A 27918-nucleotide genomic window follows, 5' to 3' on the forward strand; every position below is an offset into this window, starting at 1 on the left:
CCCACGTGGTCTCCCGACCCGGAAGTGCCCGGCGCCCACGTGGTGGGCGAGGAAGATGCCGGAGCCGGGGCTGAAAGTCAACGCGGGCTTCGCGGCCCGCTACGGGCGCTACCGGCGGCGGGAGGAGCTGCGGCGGCGTGAGCCGGGGGCGGGGCCTGGCGAGGGGGCGGGGTCTGCCGGGGGGTCCCCCGACCCCAGCCTGGGGGACCCCCCACCCCAAGGGCGCCTTTCCCCACCAGGGACCTGTCGCTGCAGCGCCCCCCCATTGCATAACATCTGCCCCTGCAGCGCCCCCCCATTGCATAACATCTGCCCCTGCAGCGACCCCTTGTCCTGGGCTGCCCCCAAGCTCAGCGAATAGCCCCCTGCCCTGACCCAGAGACACCCCTCCCCCTCCTTCTATGCTCCTGGAGGAGGGAGTGGGGCGTGGCTGGGGGGGGTGCAAAGCTGGGGCGGGTGGGGCACCTGGAGGAGAGGGGAATAGGTACCTGCAGACCCCCCCCCCAGCTCCCCGCTAACCCCACTGCCTTTGACCACCCCAGTGCAGGATCGCTATGGGGCCGACGCGGGGGCCGGTGAGGAGTCCAGCTCGGAATCGGAGGAAAGTGGGGATGACGTGGTGAGCCTGGGATGGAGGCTGGGGGTCAGCGGGCCTGAGAATGCGGAGTGGCTTCAAAACAGGACTCCTGGGTTCTATCCCCAGGTCAGGGAGGGGAGGGAGGGCTTGTGGGTCAGAGCAGGAGGCTGGGAGCCAGGATTCCTCTTGGGTTCTGGCCCCGGCCCTGACACTGACTGGCTCTATGCCCTTAGGTGAGTGACTTTCCTTCTCAGTGCCTCAGTTTCCCCCTCTGTCCTTTGGGGATAACGCTGAGCTGCCCCTTGGTGCCTTGTGGGGTGGGGTCAGTGCTAGACACAGAGCCCCAGAGAAAGGGTGGGGGTCGCTGTTGACTAACCCGCTGGCTCTGCAGGAGCTGGACCCCCTGGAAGACAGAGATTTCTATCGCACTCTGGCCCTGCTGAAAACCAAGGACCCCAGGATCTACGAGAAAGATGCCACCTTCTACAGCCAAGCAAGTAATGTCTCCCCGTCCCGTGTGTGCTGTGCAGTCCTCCCCTTCTCTCCTTGCCCCCAGTGGCTCCCCCCCATCAGAGCCGCAGCGTTGGCCTAATGGTGTGGTGCTGCCGGGAGGAAGTATCGTCCTAGGTGGGACCCGCTGGTCACAGTAACTTTTCCCCCTTTGCCCGGCTGTGCCGGGGGGAGCGCTGGAGCCAGAGGCACGGTCCTGGCTCCCATGGGCAGCTTGCCACCTTGCCATAGTAACCTAGGAGGGGCACACCACATGGGATCCCCTTCCTGCCCCCCCCCCGGGTTAATTCCCAGCTGGGACCCCCTCCCCCACTGCCTGTACTCCATTCCCGAAGCCCCCACCCCCAAGGCCCATGGCTGGGGTCCCTGAGCCAGGAATGCTGGGCTGGGTCTGGCTCCCTGATCTATGGGGACTCCCCTTCCCAGCCTGCAGGACACCCAAATTCCTGGCGTGTGCATCCAGCTACCTCCCCCTGACCGGAGCGCCTGGCTCCCCGCACTGAGCTGGGCTGTGGCTCTGTCCTCAGATTCCTTGTCAGAAAGCGGGAGGGAGGTGGCCCCGAAGAGGAAGGAGAAACCCATGTACCTGAAGGATTACGAGAGAAAGGTGATCCTGGAAAAGGAAGGGTAAGGAGCAGGGGCTGGGCTGGGCCACAGAGGTCCCCGGAGGGGTGATTTCATAGAGTTTAAGGCTAGTTTAAGTGAGCAAGACCCACCAGCCACGCATCTTAGATGGAGGATGCTTTGTCCCAGCTCAGAGCCCTGATTTGCACTGACTGGTATCTCATCTCTAGCCGAGGCCAATCTCTGATGCTTTAGAGGCAGGCAGGGCGGAAAAGACCCAACCCAGAATATATCTGGCCAATTGTGCACTGGGGAAAACATCCCTTCCTGACCCCTGCAAGCGACTGGCTGAGGCCCTGAAGCCTGCGATTGGATTATAGCCATTGGCTTAATGCCGCACTTCAGGTGTCAGGTGTATACTGAGGACAATGCGGATGAAGGGTTGACCTCCCTCTGGAGCCCACCGGCCAAAGGCTCAGGCCTGGTTGCCCTGTCGCTGAAAGGGCAGTGCAGCGTTTGAGGGGTCCTGCTCCGGCAGGCAGCTGTGGGTCTGTGGCAGTGTTGATGTAGCCGGGATTGGGTGCCTGGCTCCTCTCCTGATGGCAGCTGACGTGGCACAGGGGCTGCGTAAAGGCTGAAGTAGACAAATAACCAATTTTTTCCTCTTCCAGCAAATACGAGGAGGATGAGGAGGACGAGGAAGCAGCAGCTGAAAGACAGAAGGTGGGGAGTGGCTTGGAAAGGGCCTTCTCGGGGTGGGAGGGGCTGTATCTCTGCCCAGAGAGAGGGGGGAGGAGGTGCCAGGGAAGCCTTCTCCACTACAGAGCCTGTTCTTCCTCCTTAAACCCCACCTGTGGTATCAATGGGACATGGGATTCTCCTCTTCCTGCCCCATGCTGTTGCAGCATAGCTGCTGAAAGACTGCTGGCCCCCACCCCAGAGGTGGCCGCATCTCAGCGCTGGGGGAGGGATCCCTGTATAAACAGCCTCCATGTCCCACCCCAGAGGTGGCCACATCTCAGGGCCGGGGTCTGGAGACCGGTGCCAAGTTTAACCCTCTGTTTCCTTTGCTGTGCAGAGAGCCGCCTCCCAGAGCTACGTTGAGGAGCAGAAGCGAATCAAGGAGAGGTGAGGGGAAGGACGGGGTGTGGGGCACAGAGGGGGGTGTGTGGGTGACCAGGCTGAGTCCCTACGGGGACCCACCAGACGCAGGGGCCACCGGGGGGGATGCGGGCCCCCAAAGGGGTAGGTGTGCTCGGGGCAGCTGGTGCTCAGCACTCCAGCCAGGCAGGTCCATGGGGGGGTCCCGTGGCTTCGAACCCCAGTGTCTGCTGCTAATCCTGAGGCGTCCCCGTCCCGACAGCTTCCGGCCATTCGTGGCAGACAGCGATGGGGAGGAGAGCGCAGGGGAGGGCGGCTCGGCCCTGCTGCAGAAACGGATCAAGAGCACGGAGGAGACGGTGGGTGACAGGGGGGGAGGGGGGGTTGCTCTGGGTCCCTGGGCTCAGCCAGGGGAGCTCTGGGTAGAGACGGTTCCTGTGCCGGGACGGGGTTTGGTGGGGTCAAGGTGGCTGGGCTCGGGGGATGCGGTTCTGGGGGCTGGCTCCCTTAGGTGGGCATCAAGGCATGGCACCTCCTGCTGGGCTGGCTGGATTCCGGGGGGCTGACGGGGTCTCTGCTTATCTCCACCCCAGGCGCGCGAGCAGGAGGGCTATGTCAGCTGGCTCAAAGGGCAGGATTTCCCCCCGGACCGGCAGCTCGAGGATCTGGTAAGCGGGCGCCCGCTCTCCCCCGGCCAGGTGCTGTTGGAGCCCCCAACCCCGGGGCAGGGCTGTGGTGCTGGGCCAGCGTCCCGTGTGACCTGCCCCTGGCTGGCTGCGGCTGGTGCGAGGAGGATGCCTGTGCCCCCGGCAGAGACCCCCACAAGCGCCCCCTTCTGGCCAGTTAATAGGGTCTACAGCCAATGTAAAACCCAAATCGTGTCCACCAGCCCCTGGCTCAGTGCTCGGCCCCTTGCCCAGGGTCCGGGCACTCCGGCGTCTCCCCTCTGGAGAGTCCATCCTCAGCCCGCAGGCAGGAGGCACCTGCTGGTCCCTGCCGGGCGTCGGACCCTCGGGGCTCTGTTCTGCTCTCTCCCCTGCTCACCACTGAGCTCTCACCCACCCAGCCAAGCCCACTAACCCTCCCGCCCCCAGCTGAGCGATTTCCTGGAGCTGCTGAGCCCCAGGGCCTTTCCGGGGCCAGCTGGCCTGTGACAGCCGCAGCGTGGGCCAGCCCAGCCTTCGATCTGCTCCTTCCCGCCCCCATCTCCCTGCAGCTCTGGCTCGGCCCAGGGGCCTGTCTAGCCTGGGATCCCGCCTCTGACGGGAGTGGCACCAGCTGCTTCAGAGGTAGGAGCAGGAGGCAGAAATGGGATCACCTGCCCTGGGGGAAGTCCCTCCTGACCCATGTGAGTTAGAGGGTTGGGGTCCTGCCCCAAAGTGGGAGGGGGTCCAAAACCCCTCTCCCAACTCTCAGTTACTCTAACCCTGGCTGCTCCTGTTTCCCGTATCGATGCCCTGGCATCAGTCGCCACCTTGTGGCAGTGAGTTCCGCCGTCTTCTCTCCGCCAGGCCCCGCTGAAGGAGTATTGGAACAACCCCGCGCTGGACCCCGGGGAGCGCTTCCTACGCGACTACATCCTGAGCAAGGGCTACAGGGAGGAGGACGAGGAGGAGGAGGGAAGGCAAGTGTAGTGGGCGCACCTGGGGACGCTTTCTTGCCCGCTGCCTTTCCCTGCCCCTTGGGGCTGGCTGGATGAAGGGATCCCCTGACCCCAGGAGCCAGATCACGAGTGGGCCATGTTTTATTGGGTGGGGGTGGGGGGGTCTCTAACTTGGGGGGCCTGGCCTGACTCTCGGGGCTGGTACCCTGCAGAGCCCAGTGGGGGTTGGGCCCCCAGAGTCATGGCTCCGCCCCAGCTGCTGCCTGGACATGTGCCCTTCGGAACTCCTGGAGACCGGCCTCCCGCCCCATTGGCCAGTCTGGGGTGGGTGTGGCCACCCCAGCCAATCAGAGCAGGAACTGGGGGGGGCAGGGGGTTATTGCTCCTGTAAGAGGAGAAACCACTCGGGTTCCGCTGCTGTGGGGCAGTGGGGGGGCAGCCGTGGGGGTGGGGGGCTTCCTGGGGATAGCAGGCGGGGGTGAAAACATAGCCTGTGAGCAGAGCTCCCTATAGGCACTCCCCAGAGGGGATGGCTAGCTCCTGGAGGGGCACGTGTTGAAATCAACTTGGGGGGCAAGCATGCAGTGCCACCAAGTGGGGGTGACGGCTGTCAGCAGGGGGCACTTGTCCTTGGCCTGGGGAGGTGGAAACATAAGGCAAAGGCCTGGGGAGGGCTAGAGCAGTGGGGAGGAATGGTGCGGGGAGCCTGGGATGGGGCCCCCAAATTAAACACCACCCCCGTCCTCGGTGGTGCAGGTGAATGCTGCTGGCTCTTAGCTCAGCCCTTTAGATCCCGTGGTCGTGGGTTCCATCCCCGGCGCCGACGACCCGCCCAGGGTGTCACGTCACCCCTAGGAGAGGTTCTAGGGTGGGTTTAGCTCCTGGAGACACCCCCCCCCCACGGCCTTGTTGGCTTTCCCCAGGGAGCCTGGGGCCGTGTCCCCCCTGCGGCTGGAGGACTCCTCGGACGAGGGGGAGCTCTTCCTCAAGAAGCAGGAGGAGTTTGAGCGCAAGTTCAACTTCCGCTTTGAGGAGCCTGATGCACAGCTGGTAAGGGATACCCCCGGGCGCCGTGTCCCCCTGCCCCTCCCCCCTCAAGCGCTATGTCCCTCCCCAGGCACCATGCTCCTCCCCCGGGGAGGGGGAGTGACTCTGGAGCCAGTGCAGCTGGGTGGGGCACGATAGGGTCCCAGGATAGGGGAGCTGGGAGACCCCAACACAGATGCAGCCCCAGTCCCCCTGGCTGGAGTGAGGCCTGGGGGCTGCAGTGCAGAGTGTCCCCCATGCTGTGGGTGGGGGTGTTCAGGCTGTGGGTGCAGGACACCAGGGGCCCTGGAGTCTCGCCTGTGTGTGGGGAGGGGGGGGTCTGGCAGTAACGCGGATCCCATGTCGTCGTCCCATCTCCCACCCCCCCACCCCAGGTGAGGACTTATCCCCGGACCATCGCCAGCTCGGTGCGCAGGAAGGACGAACGGCGCAAGGAGAAGCGCGAGGAGATCAGGGAGAGGAAGAGGAAGGTGAGAGATGATCACAGCGTGAAGGGGGCTGGGGGGTCTCCACCCCCTGGAGGTTGTGGGGCAGCCTGAGTCATGGAGCTGAGTGAATAATGGGGGGAGAGAGCAGGGGGCCCGGATGCTTGGGTTCTGTCCCCAGCTCTGGGAGGGGAGTGGGGTCTAGTGGTTAGAACGGGGGGGGCCTGAGAGCCAGGACGCCTGGGTTCTCTCCCTGCTCCTGTCTTGGGTTGGTCTTGGGGGCTGGTTCTATCAGACAGGGAGTCTCTCGCGGGTTAGGAGCCCCCCCCGCTCCGTCTCTCTGGGTTGCATGGACCCCCTGGCGGGCGTGGGGGCAGCATGAGCAAGTGAGGGGAGCCCATCCCATAATAACCCCAAGTCCCTCCCCACAGGAGAAGGCCCGGAAGCAGGAGGAGTTGAAGCAGCTGAAGAACCTGAAGCGCCAGGAGATCCTGGCCAAGCTGGAGAAGCTGCGGGAGGCGACGGGCAACGCGACCGTCGGCTTCGGGGAGCAGGAGCTGGAGGGGGCCTTTGACCCGGCCGAACACGACCGGCTCATGCAGGCGAGAGCCCCCCGCACACCTGCCCTCGCCCGGGGGATGGGGACCTGCCCACCTCGCCCTGGGGGGCCTGGTGCCTCCTGGCCTGCAGCACAAACACCCCCACCCCCAAATGGGGCCTGAGTGCCTCCCGGCCTGCAGTACAGACCTTGCCACCTCGGCACCTCTTGGCTGGCCTGCAGACACCTCCCCACTCTCCCCATGAGGCCCTCGCATCTCCTGACTCTGCCACACCCCTCTGGGCTCCAAGGGGTTAATGTCCGCGCCAAGCCCAGCTGGCCCGGGGCCTATGTCCCTGGCCTGGCCTGGCCTGGCTTGGCTCCTCTGTGGGTCAGCGGGATGGCACCAGGCAGCATCCCCAGTGGCAGGGCGGTCCCCTCCGTTCCGGACCGGGCCGGAGATGCAGCCCTGCATGGGGCTGGGATGGGCCCAGGGTGTTCGTGGGGACCAGCCTTGGGACAGAGGAGCCCTCCCTTGTCCTGTCCCACTGGGCACAGCCCCTCCCCAGGCTGGGACCCCCTGCCCGGGGGGGAAATCCTGCCCCAGTCAAGCCAGCTGCTCACTCAGCTCCTTCTCCTTTTCCCACCCCACAGAAGTTCTTCGGGGCCAAGTATTACGGGGAAGGGGAGGAGGAGAAGCCGCAGTTCGAGGAGGAGGAGGGCGTGGATGGTAGGTGGATGGGGGAGGGCAGGGGGGCAGGGCGTGTGCGGGGAGGACAATGGGGGGGCACCATCCAGGACACACTGGGCCCTATGATGTCTGGGTCCCGTCCCCACCCTGCTCAGACCAGCTGGGCAGGTCACTTCTCTCCTCACCCCCATGCTGCAGGGAGGTGGTCTGATTTGCATATTTACATATGCAAATGACTCACTGTCTGGGAGGGGTGCGTGAGTTTGAGGGGCTGGTTCTGTGGGAGCTGTCGCGACACAACGCAGACGCCACTCGGAGCCCGCCTGGGCTGGCTCCATAGCGGCCCCACACTGCAAACGGCGGGGGGCAGCAAGGGGACATTGAATCTGAACTTCCCGTCCCCAACCCCGTGGGCAGTGCTGTTAAAATCAGCTGCCATGCCCCAGCCCAGAGGTGGCTGCCGCTCAGTGGTTGTGGGGGGGGGGAGCAGTAGGAGTACGATTCTGCTCCAAAGAAACCATCTCTTTCCCCTTTGGACCCAGATGGCTGGAACTGGGACAACTGGACCGGCCGGGACGCAGAGGGGGGCGAGTGGCCAGAGGAAGAGGGGAGCTACGAGCCACACTGCGAGGACCCCAACTTCATTGTACGTCCCTGGGGTAGAGGGAATTTGCCAGCTGGTGCTGAGACCCCGCTGAACTCATGACACTGTTGGCAGTGCCGGGTGACTCCAGCAGAGGGCGCTCCCAGCATGCCCCAGTGGGGTGGTGCCAGCAGGGCATGTTCGGGGGCACCCCACTTGGGGATCGGGGCCCGTGGCGCTGGGAGGTAATGGGGGGAGGGTGTATGCCTGAGCCGAGCGTGATGGGTGCCGCCGGGGCGGTTCTGTCCCCCCAGATGGACGCGGATTACGACCCCCACGTGCGGCCAGGCCCCCCCGGGAAGCGGCAGAAGGAGCCTCCGACGTTGCTGGGGAAGAGGAAGCTCAAGACACGGTTCACGGAGGCCATGGAGCGGGAGAAGCCCCCGTTCGACCCTGGTAAGGGGGTTGGGGGGGGGTTCTGCCTGGAGCTTTCTCCAGCGCAGGTGTCCTGGGGCGTCAGGCTCCTTGGGCCCAGCAGCCGTCCTGCCCCCTTCCCACCCCACCAGGAGCCACGTGCTGCCAGGTATCCAGCCCCCTCCCTGGGTGTCCCCACGATGGCTCCCTGCAGCTCTGCCCAGGCCGGCAGGCTCCGCACTTGGGGTGCCCCCCGCTGGCTAAGACATGGCTGCGTTGGATCAGGCTCCCTCCTGCCCCCCGGTGCCCTCCCTGGTATGCCCCAAGGGCACCCTGTAGCCGGGGGGCCCAGCCCCCGGCTCCCTCTGGGTCTGCCTCAGGGCCCTCCGCAGCTGAGAGGGGGAACTGAACTGGGTGGGGGATCACCTGTGGGAGGGGGCTGTACTGGGGGTGCTGCCTTGGGCTGGGAGGGGGTTGCTGGACCAGGGAGCTCCTGAAGCCGCCCCCATCCCAGGGCTGTGCTGAGCCCCACCGTCCCCCCCCAGAGGTGGGCTCCTTCGAGCAGTACCTGGACGAGTATTACCGGCTGGACTACGAGGACCTGATCGGCGACCTGCCCTGCCGCTTCAAGTACCGCACCGTGATGCCCTGCGACTTCGGCCTCAGCACCGATGAGGTACCCGCCTGCCGCCCCTTCCCTGCCCAGCACCCATCCCTGTGCTCTGCCGGCCTCCGCAGAGTTCTGGGCCTAGCCCGGCTTTCTGTCCCAGCTCCAGGAGGCGAGTGGGGTCTAGTGGTCAGAGCAGGGGGCTGGGAACCAGGACTCCTGGGTTCTCTCCCTAGCTCTGCCCCAACTCTCTGACTTGAGGGGATCAATCCTGTCCCTTCTCTGTGCCTCAGTTTCCCCCTCTGGATTCCCGGCTCCTGGGGGGTCTCCTCCCCCACAGTGGATTCCTGCTCCTCACAGGCCATGAACCCTCCCCCACTTTGCTCTCGTCCCCCGTCAGATCCTGGCCGCTGATGACAAGGAGCTAAACCGCTGGTGCTCATTGCGCAAGACCTGCATGTACAGGTGAGGGGCTGGCCCTCCTCTGTGGCGCTTGGAGGTGGGGGATGAGACGGCAGCAGATGGGTCCTTGGGCCCCAGGGAGCTTCATACCAGGACTTTGCTTTGCTCAGAAACCACATGCAGGGCGAGATTCCCACAGCCCTGTGGAACAGGACTCCTGGGTTCTATCCCTGGCTCTGGGAGGGGAGTGGGGTTTTGTGGTTAGAGCCGGGGGGGGGGGGGGGGCAGGGCAGGGAGTCAGGACTCCTGGGTTCTATCCCTGGCTCTGGGAGGGGAGTGAGGTGTGGAGGTTAGAGCTGGGGTGGAGGGGAGGGCTCGGAGTCAGGAAACCTGGTTTCTGTGTATGCCTCAGTTTCCCTCTCTGGTGCTCTGCCGTAGCATTGCCAGATTACAGTCCAGGCCCCGTTCACACATGGCCAGGCTGATTCTCCCATTTCCCAGCTCTCTGGCTCTCAGCCCTTCTCCAATTAGAGGCCTTGGAATGTGACCCCCGGGTCCCCCTTTGTGGGTCAGGATCTGAGCCCTCCTGCCCCGCGTCTCCCCGCAGGTCGGAGAAGGAGGAGCTCCAGGATAAGGCTGCCTACACCCGCAAGGCCCAGAACACCAGCAAGAAGCAGCAGATCCTCAAGTCCCTCTCCGCTGTGTACGTACCCTGGGCCTGGGCTCCAGCAGGGGGCACCAGCGCTGGGTCCCCGGTGCCGTGCGATTTGAACCCTCACCCCCTGCATGGGAGCTCGTCTCAAACCATATTTTTTTGGCTGGGAATTTCCTTGGTTTTTAGGAGTCCCAGGGGGCTGCTGGATGGGCCCCCCAGCTGCTGCACATTCTATGGGGCTCCAGGGGGCTGGTAGCACGGGCGGGGTGGGCCCCTGGCAGGGAGTCTTAAAGGCACTGGGGTTACAGAACTGAGGCCACTCTGCGGACAGCATGTTCCCTCCTCTCCCCGCAGCTGATTGGGCCTGTTGGTCAGTGCCCCCGGTCCCATGCTGTCCCCAGAGAAGCAGGCTGGGCAGGTGGGGGGCAATGCTCCTGAGCCCGTCACCCTCATATAAAGGAAATGCTGTGTTCACATGGGGCACAGTGGGTCGGTGGAACTCTCTGCTACATGATCCCAGGGAGGCCAAGAGCTGGGCAGCTTGAAAAGTTTGGGCGCTTGTATGGACAGCGTGAACGGCTTTGGGGCAGGAGCCCTGACCTCTGCCTGGTGGGAGGGGATCCTATTTCTGCTGCTTCCTGCAGGGCGTCTTGCACCTTCCACTGGCACGGCCCCTGCTGCAGACTGGATGCCAGGCTAGATGGGCCCCCGGGCTGGCGATGCCTGTGCTCTCGGGGCCGCAGGCCTTGCAGGGGGTGGGTGGCTCTGGCATGGCAGGGCTGAGTTTGCATAATGCCCTGGGCTGGGGAACCCCCGCTTTTCACACGGCCCCTCTCCTTGCCCTGCAGCGCGGAGGAGGCCGGCGAGGACGAGCCGCGGCCCAAGCTGGGGAAGAAACCCCAGGACAAGGCGAAGCGGCGGCAGCTGGAGCAGGAGCCGCACGGCGCCGGGCTAACCACGCGCCCAGAGGCCGAGGGGCCCTCGGTGCCCACGGCAGGGGCCCTCAGCCCCACCCTGTCCCCTGCTGGGCAGCCCGGGGGTCTGGCGGGGAAGGCCTCCCCTGGGCCCCAGGCGGGGCCACGGCGGGGCCGGCGGGGGCGGCTGCTGGGTGCCAGGGTGCGGGTGGGCGGGCGGGAGTTCAGCGGGCAGAGGCTCCGGGCCTATGGGCTCAACCCGGGGCGCCTGCAGTGGCGCCAGCTCCACCGTCACCAGAGGAAGCAGCTGGCGCGACAGACTCAGCGGGCCGAGGCGCCCGGACGCCAGGGTGCCGTGGGAAAAGCCGCCCGGGCCTGAGCACGGAGAGAGCCGGGGGCTCGCGTGGCTGGGTGCCATCGCCTGGCAGCTGGGGGAGAGGGGCCCCAGGCCTGCCCTGGAACTGAGTGTGGGGGGCAACTCTCGCCCCTCCCCAGCAGCTGGGGTCACTGTCTCTACCCCTTCCTGCTACCAGCAGTGGGCTTGACGCCTGGTCTGGCTCCGTGCCTCAGTTTCCCCTGCTGGAGCAGGTGTACGGCAGGGTGGGGCTCAGTGTTTGGTGGCAGAGAGTGGAGCAGAGCCTGTTTCTCCCTCAGCGCCGCTGGGCCTTGTTCCCTTTTTTACACGGATTCTGAAATAAAACTCTGTCCAGTGCTCTGACTCCCTGAGCGCAGCTTTCATCTTGGGGCGGCCGCTGCCCGTCCTGCCAGGGCCAGCTGTGGCTCCCCCTGGCTGGCCTGCCTCCCCCAGAGTCCGGGGGACACATTGAAACTCTGCTGCTTAAACTGAGGGGAGCCAGCCTGCGGGGAGGCAAACCCTCCCCTGGTTTCCCACGGGGGGAGATGCTGGCTGCACAGGGCTGTCTGCTCCTCGGGCCACGGGGATTGGCGTTGTGGAGGGTTAGGCTGTGGGGCCGGGTTGGGTGAGTGCCATCCCCGGGGCTGAAACCCCCCCCCTCACCACCACCAGACCAGGAGCTGCCTTTGCTTTAACCCGGGGACTTAGCCCTGGCAGCTGGTGTCCTCGGGGGAACCTGCTAATGCCCTGTGGAGCCGAGTCTCCTACCTGCCCTAATTGGGCCCTGATGCAAAATTGCCTCTTGGGGGGAGCAGAAAGGCCCCAGGGTGGGGGTAGATCCTGCTTTTCCCCAGCTCCCTTCAGGGGCACAGGGAGTCCTGGGCGGTGGGGCGGGGCCCTGAGGCGCCGTTACACAAATTAGCCCCCAGGGCTGGGCCGGCCCTTGGTCCTGCACTGTCAGCCTGGCTGCCCCAGGCAGGGCCTGGCTCTGGTCTGGGTTTGGGCAGCCCCTGGGACCGCCTGTGGCTCCTAGCTGCTGGTCCCATACTCCCCTGCAGGGCCCAGGCCCGCTGCTGGGGCACAGCGGGGCAGGCTGGGCCTGGCTAGGGCCCCTACTGCTCTGGGGCCCAGCTGCCCTGTCCCTACCAGCGCTGGCTGGGGGTAGGGGGCTGTGCAAGGCTGATAGTGCTGGCCCAGGTGTCCAAGGCTGGAGCTGGGCCCTGCCGTGCCCCTCAGGGGTTGGGCCCGTCGCTCGTCCCCCTCCGGGCTGCAGCTAAGCCGCCTTAGCAAGGTGATGCGAGGCAGCCCTTGGATTTCCGAGCGATTTAAGAGGCCGTGGCAGGTGCTGGTAGCCCCAGGCTGGGCACAGAGCAGCAGGAGCGGGAGGAGATGGCCCTGGCTCGCTGGTGCCACTCGGCTGGGCCATGGCGGTGCCGTGCGCTGCTGCTGGCAGGACTCCTGCTGCTGCTCCTCCGGCAGGCGGCCAAGCGGTGAGTAGCTGGCACCTGTGGGGTGCGTCAGGGGAGCTTCAGCAAACTGGGGGGGCAGGGAAACCTGCAGGGGCTGAATGTGGCTGTTGGCAGGAGCAGCTGTGGGTGCTGGGCCATGGCTACCCTGTAATTCAGTGCCCAGCTCTTGCCATGGGCAAAGGCTCATAGTGGGCAGGCTGGGATGAGACACCCCCCCCCCCAAAAAACGCAGTGCTGGTTTGGGGCCAAGGGCTTGCTCATTCTCCCCAATGGCCACACACCTCAGCAAGCAAAGCAAGGGGGCTGCTGCTGCTGTTTCAGGAGCCCCTCCTGGACCAGGCTGCCATTGTGCTAGGTGCTGTACATGTGGGTGTATTACAGTCATGTCCAGGGGCACCCACATTGTGCCAGGCGCTGTACGTGGGGATGTATTACAGTAGTGCCCTGGCACACCCCCATGGTGCCAGGCACGTAGATATTAAGGTCAGAAGGGACCATTATGATCATCTAATCTGACCTGCACAACGCAGGCCACAGAATCTCAGCCACCCACTCCTGCAATAAACCTCTCACCTATATCTGAGCTATTGAAGTCCTCAAACCACGGTTTAAAGACTTTGAGGTACAGAGAATCCTCCAGCAAGTGACCTGTGCCCCATGCTACAGAGGAAGGCGAAAAACCTCCAGGACCTCTTCCAATCTGCCCTGGAGGAAAATTCCTTTCTGACTCCAAATAGGGCCATCAGCTGAACCCTGAGCATGTGGGCAAGATTCACCAGCCAGATACCCAGGAAAGAATTCTCTGTAGTAACTCAGATCCCATCCCTCTACATCCCATCATAGGCCATTGGGCCTATTTACCATGAATAATTAACATGATTTTGTCAATTAATTGATCTTTATCTCATCATACCATCTCGTCCATAAACTTACCGAGTTTAATCTTGAAGCAAGATAGGTCTTTTGTACCCACTGCTTCCCTTGGAAGGCTGTTCACTCCTCTGAGGGTTAGAAACCTTCCTCTAATTTCAAGTCTAAACTTCCTGGTGGCCAGTTTATATCCATTTGTTCTTGTGTCCACATTGGTACTGAGCTTAAATAATTCCTCTCCCTCTCTGATATATTTATAGAGAGCAATCATATCTCCCCTCAGCCTTCTTTTGGTTAGGCTAAACAAGCCAAGCTCCTCGAGTCTCCTTTCATAAGACAGGTTTTCCATTCGTCGGATCATCCTAGTAGCTCTTCTCTGTACCTGTTCCAGTTTGAATTCATCCTTCTTACACATGGGAGACCAGAACTGCACACAGTGTTCCAGGTGAGGTCTCACCAGGGCCTTGTATAACGGTACTAACACCTCCTTATCTCTGCTGGAAATACCTCGCCTGATGCATCCCAAGGCCGCATTAGCTTTTTTCCCGGCCATATTGCATTGGCGGCTCATAGTCATCCTGTGGTCAACCAATACTCCAAGGTCCTTCTCCTCCTCCGTTACTTCTAATTGATGCGTCCCCAGCTTATAACTAAAATTCTTGTTATTAATCCCTAAATGCATGACCTTACACTTCTCCCTATTAAATTTCATTCTATTACTATTACTCCAGTTTACAAGGTCATCCAGATCTTCCTGTAGGATATCCCGGTCCTTCTCTGAATTGGCAATACGTCCCGGCTTTGTGTCATCCACAAACTTTATTAGCACACTCCCATTTTTTGTGCCAAGGTCAGTAATAAAAAGATTAAATAAGATTGGTCCCAAAACCGATCCCTGAGAAACTCCACTGGTAACCTCCCTCCAGCCTGACGGTTCACCTTTCAGTATCACCCGCTGTAGCCTCAACACACTCCCTGGCATTTAGTGGCTGCTGGGGCAGTTCTCCCAGGCAGGGTTTTCACAGGAAACAGCCAAGGGCTGGGGCACCCTCCCTGCCATGGGAGGGCCAGGCCCTGAGCCCCCCAGCAGCTGGCTGGGCCCCAGGCTGAGGGCAGCAAAGCCTATCACCACCACGCTAACAAGTGGTGCAGGCTGGGGGTAAGCACCAAGTGCCCCTGCTCTGACCTCGCCAGCATGGCCTTGCACACAGGGCCTTGAGGGCACACAGGGCCTTGAGGCCAGCCACTAGTGACACAGGACTGCTGGGCAGAGGATAGGGGTGCGGGAGGTTTACGAGGGAGCAGCACAACCAGGGCCCCAGGCTGGCACTCAGGACACCTGGGTTCTATTCTCAGGGCTGCAGGCTGAGTCCCCTCCCCCGCCTGGCCCTTTCTCCCATCCTGTCCACCAGTCGATTCAGACTCAGCTCCGTGGGGCTGGACCTGGCTGTGCAGCACCTGGGGGCCCTGCTCCAGCAGTGAGGGCCTCTAACCCACCCCCTCTCTCCCACCACAGGGAGGTGGGTAGAACCAGCCCCCCTGAGATGCTGCAGGGGAAGAGCTCCGGCCGCCCTCCCCCCAGCGTGGTGTTCGTGAAGACCCACAAGACGGGCAGCAGCACCCTGCAGAACATCCTCTTCCGCCTGGGCGAGCGGCATAACCTCACCGTGGCCTTCCCCCGCTACACCTACCAGTTCGCCTACCCCCAGCGCTTTGCTGCCGCCTTCGTGGAGCCGCTGCCGCCGGGCGCCGCCCGCTACAACCTGCTGCTCAGCCACCTGCGGCTGGCAGCCAGCGAGCTGCGCCAGGTCATGCCCCTGGACAGCCTCTACCTCACCATCCTGCGTGACCCCGTCCGCACCTTCCAGTCCGTCTTTGCCTACTACCGCAGCACCGTACCCGCCTTCCGGCCCCTCGCCAACCACACCCAGCCCCTGGCTGCCTTCCTGCAGGCCCCAGCACAGTACTATGACCTGGCCGACACGGGCAACGGGCTGGCCAGGAACCCCATGGCCTTTGACCTGGGGCTGGAGGCCGGCGGCGACGAAGAGGGCAGCCGGTGGGACCAGGAGCTGGAACAGCTGAACCGGACCTTCCACCTGGTGCTCATCGCCGAGCACTTCGACGAGTCCCTGCTGTTGGCGCGGGAGCTGCTGGGGCTGCGGCTGGAGGAGCTGGCCTACGTGCGGCTCAACGCCCGCCAGGGGGCCGTGGAGGAGGCGTTGGCCCCGGGGCTGGCGCGGCAGATCCGGGCGTGGAACTGGCTGGATGTACGGCTCTACCGGTATTTCCAGGCCGTGCTGTGGCACCGGGTGGAACGTTACGGCTATACGCGCATGAAGGGCGAGCTGGATGCCCTGCGCTCGCTGCTGCGGGAGACCCGGGAGACCTGCCTGGCCGGGGAGGCCGTGGGGCCCGAGGAGACAGCAGACGAGCTGCGGCCCTGGCAGCCTGACACTGCTGCCATCCTGGGCTACAACCTGCGGCCCAGCCTCCCACCGGCTCAGCACGCCAGCTGCTATCGCCTGGTGCTGCCAGAGCTGCGGTATCACGCCCACCTTTACTACCGCCAGTACGGCAGGGAGATGTGCTCCCTGCCCTGCGGCTAGTGGGGGACAGGCCAGGGGGCTTTGATAACCCACCCGTGGGGCCCAGAGCAGCAGCCCAGCCCCCTGGCACTACAGCCCCCCTCTGAGCCACAGCCCGCGAGCAGAGCAGGAGAGCTGGGTTTTCTTCGCTGCTTTGTCGCTGCCCACTTCCCGCTCCGGGCCTGTGACTCCCCACCCTTCGCCTAGCTAGAGAGTGAGCCCTTCAGGGCAGCGCTCGGGACCGCAAGCTCAGTGTGGGTAGCGCCCAGCCCCACCCCTCTCCCCTGCCCCTGGGGGCCGAGCAGCCGGAAGCCCCGCTCTTAGCCGGATCCACAGGGCGCTGCTGTAGCAGACGCTGGAGAAGCTGGAAGTGGCCCTGATACACCCTATGTCACCCGCACTCCCGCACTTTCTCCTTCCAGCAGGACTTTCCCCGAGAGGCCCAAGGAGCGCCTGACTTGGGGGGGAAGCATCCCCGCACACTGTGTCCTGAGCTGGGGCCACCCACAATAAATAAACCAGGTCCATTCAAAGCCAGCTGCTGTGGCTCATGTTCCGACACCGCTGCAGGAAGAGCCTGCTCCATTGGGCTGCCCTGGGCTAGGGGGGAATGGGTCAGCTGCCCCAGAGGGGTGCTCGGGGGGTAAGGAGAGTTCCCTTTCTTAGGGGGTTTCCAGAGCCACCCCTCACGACACACGTTGCACATAGCTGGTTTGAGTCTCGTCCTAAAGCCCTCTCAGCCTGCCGCCACCCCATAAGCCATGGGGCCCCTGGCTCCAGCTTTCCTCTGTGCCAGGGCTGGATTAGGGCAGTGGAGGGGCTGCCTGGTGCCCCCACAGTAGCCCTGTGGCTCTACTGCCGGGACAGCCCTGGGGGAAGGGCCTAGCCCCTCACATTTGCTAGTAACCACCTCCCGGCTCGGAGGCCTAGTCTCATTCCCTGTGGTGCGAGGGGTGATGCACAAGGGCAGCGGTCTTGTGGACAGTAGTGCTAGGGTCCCCTAGGGGATGCAGGTGTCCCCCCACCCCACAGGGTCAGTGCCTGCGGATGGCAGCTCCCTCTGGGGACAGGCTGCAGCTGGGCCATCTGACCTCTGCACTCCGGTTTAGAGGGACAGCGGGGTCCTGCCCTGGCAGCCCAGGAGCCGGCAGAGGGCAGAGCCAGACTCCAGCAGGAAACCGCAAAGGACCTGCACAGCCGTCGATCAGCTTCAGGGGGTGCTAGATGCCAGCAAAGTAACAGGGCCCGGCCTAGGTGAGGGCACCGCTCTCCCCCGCGTGCCAGGGATTTATTCCAGTGTAAATTGGGAAGTACAGTGTGCAGCAGGGCTCTCTCCAGTTCACCGGCTGCCTGTCCCCACGGTGGGTGGGTGGGGCTGCCCTCGGGCAACGGCCCAGCGCCCCCGCTGCACTGCCAGTGTTGTGACATGGTGTGCGGGGCAGCCAGTGGCCCCCGCCATGTCTCTATAAATAAGTAATAAATAATGGGGCGCAGCCCCCCCCTGCTCACAGGAAGACGAACTCGTCCGAGCTGGGCTTCTTGGCCTTGCTGCGCTTGGGGAGCTGCACGGTCTGCTGGGAGAAACGGGAGCACAGCTCGGCCAGCCCATACTCCTGCGCCTGACCCTCCGTCACCGTGAACATGGGGTACTTCTCCTTGGCCGACGAGGAGTTCAGTACCTGGGGGGCAGAGGGCTGGGGTCAGAGGGCCACGAGAGGGAGGCAGACACCCCACCCCCTTCGCCACACATACGTTATCTGCTTGCAAAATCCACGCGGTGCCCCCCTGCTCCCAGCCAGCACCTCAGGGAGCCCGTGCTGCAAGGGGCAGGGAAAAGGCTCAGGGCCAGGCCATTGGAGGCACCAGCCCCTTGGCTTGGCATGGTGGGTTCTCTGAGCCCTCACCCGCATGGGCAAGCGTTGGGGGAGGAGAACGGAGCTGCCCTGCCCTGTTCTGACCAGGCAGGATCCAGATATTGAGGCAGACTTAAGTCTCCGCCAGTGGCAGGAGGCAGAATCCACACAGCACTTTTCCCAGGCAGGTGCCCGCATGCACAGTGCAGATGCCAGACACCAGCACGGGGGCTGCGGGAGGGCTACATCCAGGGTGTTCTGGGGCCCCGGCAGAGCGCACCCCCCAGCCAGTCCCCACTCCAGCTGGCACCAAGGCATTGCCCGCTGCGGCCCTTACCCTGGTCAACACCGAGCACAGCGTGTCCAACTCCTGCCCATCGCGGGCGTAGAAGCCGATGGTGCAACTGGGATCCATTTTGCTGAAGGCCATTTTGCGGGGTGAGCTGCAGTGGAACGACTGGGAGAGAGAGCGTGTACACGTGTTACTCTACGGAGCCAGCCCCTGGCAGCAGCTGCCCCCCCCATCCACCGGCTTGTACCGACCTCCAGGGGGAAGTTCTTTTTGGTGGTGTCCACAAAGGGCTGGCAGTAGTGGGGGTCCAGGTACAGCAGGAAGTCGTCTGGAAGGCAGGGGGGAGGTGGGGAGAGGAGAAGCATCAGCAGGAGCTCAACAGCCCCTCCCTCAGGGGGTCCGGATCACACCAGCCCCAGCAGCCAACCCAAAGCATTGCAACTCAGACCTGCTGCGGTGCCACATGGGAGCGGCGGTTTGGTTCCCTCCTGTTCCCCCTTCTCCTATGGGCCAGGCTTCCCAGCCAGACTACACCTCCCATGATGTACTGTGGCCAGGGACGCCCAGGAGACAGCCACCACCCCTCACCACAGGGAGACTGTGGTGCATCATGGGAGCTGTAGTCCAACCAGGGAGCCAGGCCTCGGGAGGAGACTGGGAGGCACTGCAGCAGCGTTTCCAAATCGGAAACTGCGGGGGTTTCCATTTTTTGCCAAGAGGCCGGAGATTTCCCACGGGAAGAGCCTGTTTTCCGTCCGGCAGCTCCCGCTTTGCTGCCCCGAACATGCCAGGGATGGGCACCGGGCAGGAGCTTGCGGGCACATACCTTGGTAGCCCACGAAGTAGAGCGAGTGCTTGGGCTTCCCGCCGATGATCCCGATGCAGAGCTCCAGCTTCAGAAGCTCCTGGAGGGGGATGGAAACACAGGGTGTGGGGCTCAGCCTTGCTATTCACTTCCTGCTCTCCACTATGGAGCTGGACGGGGGCGTCACCGAGAGGACTTCCAAGGAGACGGGGCTTACCCCAGGGCCTCAGGAGGTTCCTACACTGGGCCGTGTCTCGAGGCAGCTTGACGTACCGTGCCAGAGCAGCTGGCAACACAGGGACTGAGAGGAAGGACAGGCAGGGTGCTAGCCTGGGACTTGGGAGACCCAGGTTCAATTCCCAGCTCTGACAGACTCCCTGGGGCACCTCTGGACGTCCCTTAGCCTCTCTGTGCCTCAGTTTCCCCATCTGTGCCATGGGGATAATAGCATTGCCCTGCCTTTCGGAGAGCAGTGAGGAGAAATACATTAGAGATTGGGACAGGCAGATACTTATGTGATGGGGGCTGGACAGCTAGGGACTGCTGGACAAGTCCTGCCTCCCATTCCTTCCCCCACCAATCAGGGTCCCCCAGGTGTTCAGGCCCCACCCCTGCTCTACCTTCACACAGTCTACGTAGACAGGATTGAGGGTCTCCCCGCCCAGGCGCATGGGCACCAGGATGATGACAGCTTTCCGCTTGGCGCCGGGATCAGGCACGGTCCGGCCGTCGCTCCCCGACACCAGCCTCACCACGTCCCCCTTGTACACTGAGCGTGTCACCAGACAGAGGGGAGGGGGGTTAGTCACTGGCAGCCTGGCACCACCCTAGACACCAGTAGGGTCTGGCTTCTTCTGCGGGGGGGCAGGAGGGGGTCAGATCCTAGCCCGGGGCAGGGAGAGACCCCCAGCCTCTAGGTGTGACACCCGAGAGTCAGAGCGCCCCCTAGCTCGGGTGTCCGTGGAGCACATCGGTTTTCAGCCACAGGCTACCCCATCACCACAGCACCAGCCTGGGGCAGCTCACCTGTGCAGTCCTGAGATACGTAGACAGCCAGGCTGCTGCCTTCTGAACAGCCTTCGACCGCTTTCCTGCAGGAGATGGAGGGGAAGAGAATGAGCGTCCTGCGGCCTGGCCACGCCCCAGCCCAGCTCCGCAACTGGGATCGGAAAATGCTAGGCTCCGCGGGAGTGGAGATTGCAGGCCGCAGGCTTGTGCTTCAGGAGAGCTCCCATGTCATGCCCAGGGCCGCCCCGGTGGAGTCAGCATGGATTGATCCCCGGTGCTGGGGGCCGTCATCAGCTCACCTGACAATGTGGGCCGCAATGGAGGGGCCGTACCAGTCCCCGGCTTTCTTCCCTGAGCTCCTCCCCAGCTCCACCAGCCGGTGGATGCCGAAGGGTGCCTGAGGGTGATCTGCGAACCATGAGACGATCGTGCGGTGGCTGCGCTCCTTCTCCAGCTCCTGGGGGCTAAGGGGGCACAGAGGGGCCCAGATGCCCCAGTGGTCCCTGCCTCTGTCCATGGCGAGGGTAGGCAGCTGCTGCAAGCCAATGCTGCCAGGCCGGGCAGGAGAGACAGGCTTCATGGGGTCCATCTCCACCAGGCTGGTGGTGAACAAGGCATCGGGCCAGGTCCAGTCTAAGAGTAACAGGAGAGGTACAGGCGACGTGTCCCACAAGCCTGCCCTGGGGGGCGCAGGGTCCACACGTGACTTGATGCCAATACCCCTCTCCAGGGGCCAGAGCTCAGCCTGAAAGTCGCTCATGGAGTCCAGGCCAGAAACGCACTGTCCTCCTGGAGAGCCGACTCCTGGGTTCTGTTCCTGCCCCTGCCACAGTTTCCCTCAAAAACACCCACCTACGTTGTGAAAGGCTGAGTGCTCTAGGGAGGGGCTAGGCAGGGTATTACCAACAAAGGGACATGACCCAGGGTGCTCGGAGCGCCGGCTGCTCCCTCCAACCCAGCAGCCAGAGCAGCTGTGGCCTGCGCTGAGCACGTGCAGTGTCTTGCCCCTAGTTCTTGGGGCAGGAGAACTCTCCCCCGCAGGCAGACGGTCCCACTGCCACCTCCTGCAGGGTGTCTTAACCCTTCCTCTGAAGCTCCTTTACCCCTCCCACATGCCACCCCCCAGGGCCTGGGCACGGAGCCGGGAGCCCTGGGCACATGCTGGCCAGCCTTGGATTTCTGCGGCATCCACCAGCAGCCCCTGTCCCCACACTCACTCCTGCCGAGGAAATGCATGAGGAGTCCCTGGGCGAGAATCATCTGCCCGCTGCGCAGCATGCAGCCCCAGCCGCAGTCCGTGGTCCACACGGTGCCCTCCAGCTGCTGGAACTCCCGGCGGTAGGTGAGCCAGATGCGGGAGGCAAAGTCCTTCTGGAACCGCTCCACGTCCTCTGCAGGAGAGACCCCCCCCCGCGCCCAATCAGCCACAGCGGGGAAGGAGGGACCCCTGTTCAGCCACGGACCACCAGACGTGTATGGGGGGCCTCCCCACTCAATCCAGGGGCAGGGTAGCAACACAGAAAGGAACCCCACTGTCACGGCCCCATCTCTGCCAGTGGCCAGAGGGGGCGATGTTAGCACTGAGCCTTATCAACAGGAGAGAGCTCTGGGCCAGGGCTCCCAAACATTGGGGATTAAGGGGTGTGATGGGGGCAGGGGACTGGGATTCCACGTAGAGCTGGGTGGGAAACGTGTCATCCAACACAAATGTGAGATTCTGACACTTTTCCCCTCCCCGAATCGGGAGGGAGAGCCAAGATCTCAAGGGAAGAGTTTTGGTTTGGGTCACTGCAAAGGCTTTGTTTCCATCCACTGGGGGCGGGGAGAGGGGTTGTGCTCAAATTAGTTTGAATTTATAAACAAAATCGGCATGAACAAGGAAACCGGAACTGCTCATTTTGGAAACACCCAACCCAATGGTTTCCACAACTCCGCAGCTGCCTCCCTTCTCCCCAAGTTTGGACAAATCAGCATTCTCCGGCTAGGAAACGGTTCACTGAAAAATCCCACCCAGCTCTGGTTCTGGGCATTTGGCCAGACGGGAGCTAGGCAAGATGGAGTCATGGCTGATCTCTGCGCTAACCCAGCTACTCACCCTCCACCTCAAAGCAATAGACATGGCCAAAGAGGTATATGGGGGACAGCTTGCTGAAGTTGGTTTTAGTCTTGACCGTCCATCCTGAGAGGGGAGAAGCAGAGAGAAGTGAGCAGTGTCCTCCCGTCCGCACTCCCTTCCATTCCCAGGTCCTGACCATCAGAGAGTAGCCAGCTCCTTCCTCCTGCTAAACCTTCACATCCCCAGCAGCCAGGGTCAATAACCCACAGCTGTGTTCCCATGCACAGGGCATGGATTCAGCTAGTGTACAAAGCTCTGATGCCCTGGCTGGCTGCCCTAGATTTCCCTGCCATGGGGCATTATCCCAGGTGCTCCAGAGGTGCCCTGTCCTCAGTATCATGTCCTGACTGCAATAGTTCAGGTAGGCACCATGTACTCAGCTTTGGGGGGGATCACTTGGGGGTAGGGTTGACTGAGCCCCTATGCCTGCAGCTCTGGTTGTGTTTGCCACCTGCCCGTGTGCATGTCATTTAAAGGAGAGAAAATGCCAACAGCCACACCTTGGTGCAATGGTACAAAGAAAGCCAGACCGGGTCAAGGGGCAGCTGAATCCTGCCACACAGCCTCGCTAGTCAAACCCAAACCAGTCCTCTGGCCAGCTCCCTCAGGAATGCTGCCTCCACTTGCTGGCTGGGCCATGGCCCTCCCACCCCTTTACTTTGTTGCTCTAGGCTACCGGCTACAGCCCCTTGGAGGAAGTGAAACAGGCAACAGTCAAGAACCGCGCCTTGAAATTCCCTCTGTGGGTGGCTCCAGGAGCTGTGATCAGCATTTGCCAGCAGCACGCAGCAGGTTGTTAGAAGCAGCCATGTTAATTGCAGCACTGGTCTAGACACAGGGTGGGGACAAAAGGCGCTGCTTATTTCTCCTCCACTCTCTACGCTGGCTTCCCACACTGCTGACTCCAGATCAAGGTCTCGGTCCTTAGCTTCAAGGGGTTCGCTTCTTGGCCTGGGCCCAAGATATCTAAAAGACCATCCAAAGCTCCAGAGGACCCTGGTCGACAGCTCCACTCCCCGGCACAATAGAGCGCTGTGCCCTAAGGGTAAGGCTTGGCTGGGCAGGAGAGAGTTTTCTCAGAGGCCACTCCCTGGTGGTGGAACAAACTCCTCTGGGAACGAAGGACCTTCCCAAACCTCCCACCTTCTGCTCCAAATACAAGGGGCATTTCGATGACCTGCCTTTTCCAACACAGAGCAGCAGGGACATTTCAAACCACTCTAGAATGCTACCAAAACACACCACATCACTGCATGGGCTGCTCCCCGGGGCGGGGGGGGGGGGACGACTAACAGGTGACAGACACGTAATCTCATTGCTTAATGCGCGCCTGGGAGGAACTCAGAGAGCACAACAATGAGCAGCGTAAAAGCCTGTAGAGAGGGTGTGTACACCAGCTGGGGCCAGGAATACCTCTCAGCTCGCACAGTCTGAGCTCTGCATTTCGCTCACCTGCTCCCTTCAACATGCCCACTAACAGCCCTCTATGGTCCTGAGGCACCTGCCTCCACCCTTGGGAGTCCCTGCACTCTGCTTTGATCCTGGCCACTCACAGGGCTGCAAGGTAGCAACTGCTTCAGGGGTGTGTGTGGGGGGGATTCTAGGGACTTTCTTTGAAACACTCCTGCATTATCCCCTAGCCCAGCCACACCAGGGCCCAGGAGTCACATGGCACAGCAGGAAGAGCCTGATCCTCCTTAAGGGAGGTGACCTTCGGCCAGGGCTCTATAGGAGTGAAGCTGTCCTCCCAGGACCTTCTAACTGCCAGATCCTAACCACCCAGAGGAGAGCAGGACCAGAACTGCCTTTGTTGACATGCTGATGCAGCAGAAGTGTTGCAAAGTTTATCAGCAAGATAAAGTGACTCTCACATGCAGGCAACAGGCACCCACAGGAGGAGGAGGGTAGGTTTGAGGTCAGCTCTCGATGCCCTGACACAAACACAGCCAGCACTGGGGGGTGAGGGGGGGGAGTGTGGTCTTTCCAGCCACGTCAGCAGCCAGTGAGTTGAAGGAGCCCTTGATCTGCCAGAATTGACTGAGTTACAGGAAGAGAAACCTGCACTCAGCTGCAATGGGGAACCCCACCCCCTCCATTCATGGCGAGGTTTCTGCTACCCAGCTAGGAATGGGACTCGAAGCTGTCCTGGTTAGAAACAGCATGAATGATGGGTCCAGTTTGTAGCCATTACCCTAGACATTCCCCATTTCTTAGGGATCCCCCTAAGCCTGCAAGACATGTGGAGGCACTGACTGACTGATCCTCGCCACCCTCCTGTGCTGTGGGTGAGCCGTTCGATCACTGTATTTCACCGCTGGGGAAGACAGAGAGGGTTAAGTGACTTGCCCTGGGCCCAGAGGGCGTCAGTTTCAGGGCTGGGATTAGAACAGGAATTTCGAGGTCCCTGTTCCAGGTGGACTGAGAAGCCTTCAGGTCACAACACAGCTAGGGCTGAGCATGGGTGGAAGCCCAGCCTCCCAGCAGGGCCACTGGCTGGAGTCCAGCCGGCAGGATTCTCACAAACATCAAGGCCTGGCTTGCCCGTAGGCCTAGACTTGCCACAGCATCCAGACACACCCACAGAGACCGTAGACAACCTGGACGGGCTGCTCCCCCATGGCCAGGAGCAGGAGTTTTCTGACACAAGCACCAGGGGTATCGACATGGGAATCTACAAGACAACTAGCAGATTGCAATGCACCAACCTGCCTGCTGCCCACAAACCAACAGCTGCCACGCCCCAGCTAAAGATCTGAGGGAAGAGCCTTTTCAACACAGAGCCACGCACGTCCCTTTACCATCACCACACCAGGCCAGAAGCGACCTGCAGCAGGCTGCTGCGCCGGCACAGCTAAACTAATCCAGGCCAAGCACTCCCAGGAGACCAGGAGTGGAGGGCAGCTTAAAGCCCCAGAGACAGCACATTTTGGGGCAGCCCCAGTTCCAACACAGACACATGACATCTCATCATTCTCTTCCCCGCTGGCCAAGCCGCTCCCGGCCCATTTGAAATCCCAGGTGCACTGACTGGGCGGCAAGTCAGAGCAGGACGCAGATCTCCTTGCCCCGAAGGCCAGCGCAACAGCGAGCCGGGCAGTACCCAGGTGGCTGGGGCGCTCACCGTATTTCACGTTGTTCCAGGCTGAGAGGAGCTTGCTCTTGATCTTGTCCACCTCGTCAGGTTCGCTGGGCTGGCCGCTCTGCGCCCCCCCCGGGAACAGCCCATTGCAGCTCCCATCCTGGCTCCCGGCCCTGGGGTTAAAGAGCTTCCTGCCATCTGAATGGTGCAGCTTGTCCTGGCTGACGTACTGCACCGAGGCAGGCGAGATGGAATTCATTTAGAAGGCGGGACAGGCGCAGACGGTGTTCTCAGGGTGGCGGGGCCGGGATGCAAGTGCACGTGCATTGCCAGGAAAGCAGAGCTGCTGAGCGACCAGAGACAAGGGGTTATTTTCAGGGAGGCGGCGGCGGCATTTGGATACTCACTGTTAGCACAGAGGGGTGAATGTCACCCCCTCCCCGCACCCTGTCACTTCCCCCAGGTCAATGCTGCAAGAGAAGGGCATTTGAACGCGGGCTGGGCTGCTTGACACAGCACAGGTGAGCGAGAGGCCCAGGGAACAAATCCAGGCATCAGGGCAGTAAGTCAGTGCAACACACCAAGCCAGGGCAGAGCAGTGCAGTTAGTAGTGGGTAAGGCACAGAGGGAAGCCTTCCGTAGAGTCCTTTCTCCCCACAGCATTTTTCTGCCCCACACCTCTCTACAGCAGGGATCTTGCCTCACCTTACACCCACATGCCCCACCCCCCACGGTGCTGTCCTCACCCTACCCTCTTTCCATACTGGGCACGCGGGGAGAAGCAGCTTCCTGCCGCACTGGGTTGCGGGGGCTCTCTGAGGACTGCAAGCCCTGGACACCCTGGTCCTCCCGCAGGCACCTCTGCCAGGGGAATCCCTTCATGGTCCCCTCCACAGCCCTGGCACCCCCAGCCAAGACTCTTCACCACCTCTCCACCATGCAGCTATCCAAAGAGAGCTCTTATAGCCCCGAGTCCCACCCCAGACACGGCCCAGAGCCAAGACCTACCCCTGGCACTCCCCCAAACCTGCCCCACACCTGCATAGCCCCGCTGCTCCCCACCCAACCGATGCCTCCTAGGCAGCTCTAGCACCCCACAGCCAAGGCCCTGCTCCACACCCGAGGGGTCCCCCTCCCCAAACCTACCAAGCCAGGAATTGCCTGAGGTCCCCTGACAATCGCCTCACAGAGGGACCCCCACAGCCTGAGCTCCCCACTGCCTAGCCCAGGCTGTCCCCACACAGCCCACATGCTGAGCCCCTCCAACCTGAAAACAACCCATAGCCCTGTCCCAGTGCCACCCCCCACAGGCCTGTTGAGGGGACTCCAGCCCCCCCATAACCGCAGCCCCTCCCCCCTGCAGCCCTGTCCGCAGCACATCCCCCATAGCTCAGGGCTTCCCGCACACCTGCCCCACAGCCCTCCCCCCAACCGCAGCCCAGCGACCCCGCACAGCCCTGCCCCCCAATCGCAGCCCAGCGCCCCCCCACAGCCCTGCCCCCTAACCGCAGCCCAGCGCCCCCCCACAGCCCTGCCCCCAACCGCAGCCCAGCGCCCCCCCACAGCCCTGCCCCCTAACCGCAGCCCTGCCCCCTAACCGCAGCCCTGCCCCCTAACCGCAGCCCAGCGTCCCCCCGCAGCCCTGCCCCCTAACCGCAGCCCAGCGTCCCCCCGCAGCCCTGCCCCCAACCGCAGCCCTGCCCCCAACCGCAGCCCTGCCCCCAACCGCAGCCCAGAGCCCCCCCCACAGCCCTGCCCCCCAACCGCAGCCCAGCGCCCCCCCACAGCCCTGCCCCCCAACCGCAGTCCAGCGCCCCCCCACAGCCCTGCCCCCAACCGCAGCCCAGAGCCCCCCCACAGCCCTGCCCCCTAACCGCAGCCCAGAGCCCCCCCACAGCCCTGCCCCCTAACCGCAGCCCAGAGCCCCCCCACAGCCCTGCCCCCTAACCGCAGCCCAGAGCCCCCCCCACAGCCCTGCCCCCTAACCGCAGCCCAGAGCCCCCCCCACAGCCCTGCCCCCTAACCGCAGCCCAGAGCCCCCCCCACAGCCCTGCCCCCTAACCGCAGCCCAGAGCCCCCCCACAGCCCTGCCCCGTAACCGCAGCCCAGCGCCCCCCCACAGCCCTGCCCCCTAACCGCAGCCCAGCGCCCCCCCACAGCCCAGAGCCCCCCCACAGCCCTGCCCCCTAACCGCAGCCCAGCGCCCCCCCACAGCCCTGCCCCCCAACCGCAGCCCAGCGCCCCCCCACAGCCCTGCCCCCTAACCGCAGCCCAGCGCCCCCCCACAGCCCTGCCCCCTAACCGCAGCCCTGCCCCCTAACCGCAGCCCTGCCCCCTAACCGCAGCCCTGCCCCCTAACCGCAGCCCAGAGCCCCCCCACAGCCCTGCCCCCTAACCGCAGCCCAGAGCCCCCCCACAGCCCTGCCCCCCAACCGCAGCCCAGCGCCCCCCCACAGCCCTGCCCCCAACCGCAGCCCAGAGCCCCCCCCACAGCCCTGCCCCCAACCGCAGCCCAGAGCCCCCCCCACAGCCCTGCCCCCTAACCGCAGCCCAGCGCCCCCCCACAGCCCTGCCCCCTAACCGCAGCCCTGCCCCCTAACCGCAGCCCAGCGCCCCCCCACAGCCCTGCCCCCTAACCGCAGCCCAGCGCCCCCCAAATAACCCCCCGTCGCGCCCGGCCCGCAATAAGCACCCCAGAGCCCGGCCCCCCACGACCCCGGCCCCACCTGGGCGGACTCGGGGCTCGGGCCCGGGCCGGCTCCGCTGCTCACTCGGTCCCCGGGGGGGGCCCCGCGGCTCCCCCGCCTCCCGCCGCCGCCATCTTAGCTCCGGGCCAGAACCCGGAAGCGGCC

The 27918-nt window shown here is 63.3% G+C and overlaps 3 protein-coding genes across 10 annotated transcripts; 2 read left to right on the plus strand and 1 right to left on the minus strand.

The window, feature by feature from the left end:
* KRI1 (KRI1 homolog) lies at nt 1-11821 on the plus strand. Its single transcript, XM_073319174.1, has 19 exons — nt 1-137; nt 543-619; nt 969-1074; nt 1615-1714; nt 2323-2374; nt 2730-2779; nt 3015-3111; nt 3346-3420; nt 4264-4380; nt 5283-5405; nt 5777-5872; nt 6259-6429; nt 7020-7095; nt 7599-7702; nt 7954-8095; nt 8599-8729; nt 9061-9125; nt 9670-9765; nt 10566-11821. Exons 1-19 carry the CDS (start codon nt 56-58, stop codon nt 11008-11010), a joined length of 2205 nt encoding a protein of 734 aa, XP_073175275.1. The 5' UTR covers nt 1-55; the 3' UTR covers nt 11011-11821.
* On the minus strand, nt 1410-27918 carry ATG4D (autophagy related 4D cysteine peptidase). Of its 6 annotated transcripts, XM_073319165.1 has the most exons (12): nt 27793-27918; nt 25109-25409; nt 21967-22050; nt 21089-21262; nt 20171-20504; nt 19890-19954; nt 19484-19632; nt 18885-18963; nt 18310-18386; nt 18104-18223; nt 17423-17592; nt 1411-2360 (listed from the first exon to the last, which is right to left on the minus strand). In XM_073319165.1, exons 2-12 carry the CDS (start codon nt 25323-25325, stop codon nt 2060-2062), a joined length of 1770 nt encoding a protein of 589 aa, XP_073175266.1. In that variant the 5' UTR covers nt 25326-25409; nt 27793-27918; the 3' UTR covers nt 1411-2059. The 6 variants fall into 6 exon arrangements, with proteins under 6 accessions (XP_073175269.1, XP_073175266.1, XP_073175267.1 ...); XM_073319166.1 differs by lacking the exon at nt 19484-19632; XM_073319167.1 differs by lacking the exon at nt 1411-2360 and having other exon boundaries at nt 17331-17592.
* Nucleotides 11951-16448, plus strand: LOC140901019 (galactosylceramide sulfotransferase-like). 3 transcript variants are annotated; one of them, XM_073319172.1, is made up of 3 exons: nt 13629-13770; nt 14057-14175; nt 14842-16448. In XM_073319172.1, exon 3 carries the CDS (start codon nt 14870-14872, stop codon nt 15932-15934), a length of 1065 nt encoding a protein of 354 aa, XP_073175273.1. In that variant the 5' UTR covers nt 13629-13770; nt 14057-14175; nt 14842-14869; the 3' UTR covers nt 15935-16448. The 3 variants fall into 3 exon arrangements, with proteins under 3 accessions (XP_073175270.1, XP_073175272.1, XP_073175273.1); XM_073319169.1 differs by having other exon boundaries at nt 11951-14175; XM_073319171.1 differs by lacking the exon at nt 14057-14175 and having other exon boundaries at nt 11951-13770.

The sequence above is a fragment of the Lepidochelys kempii genome, chromosome 20 (genome assembly GCF_965140265.1).
Source record: "Lepidochelys kempii isolate rLepKem1 chromosome 20, rLepKem1.hap2, whole genome shotgun sequence".
Taxonomy (NCBI): Eukaryota; Metazoa; Chordata; order Testudines; family Cheloniidae; genus Lepidochelys; species Lepidochelys kempii.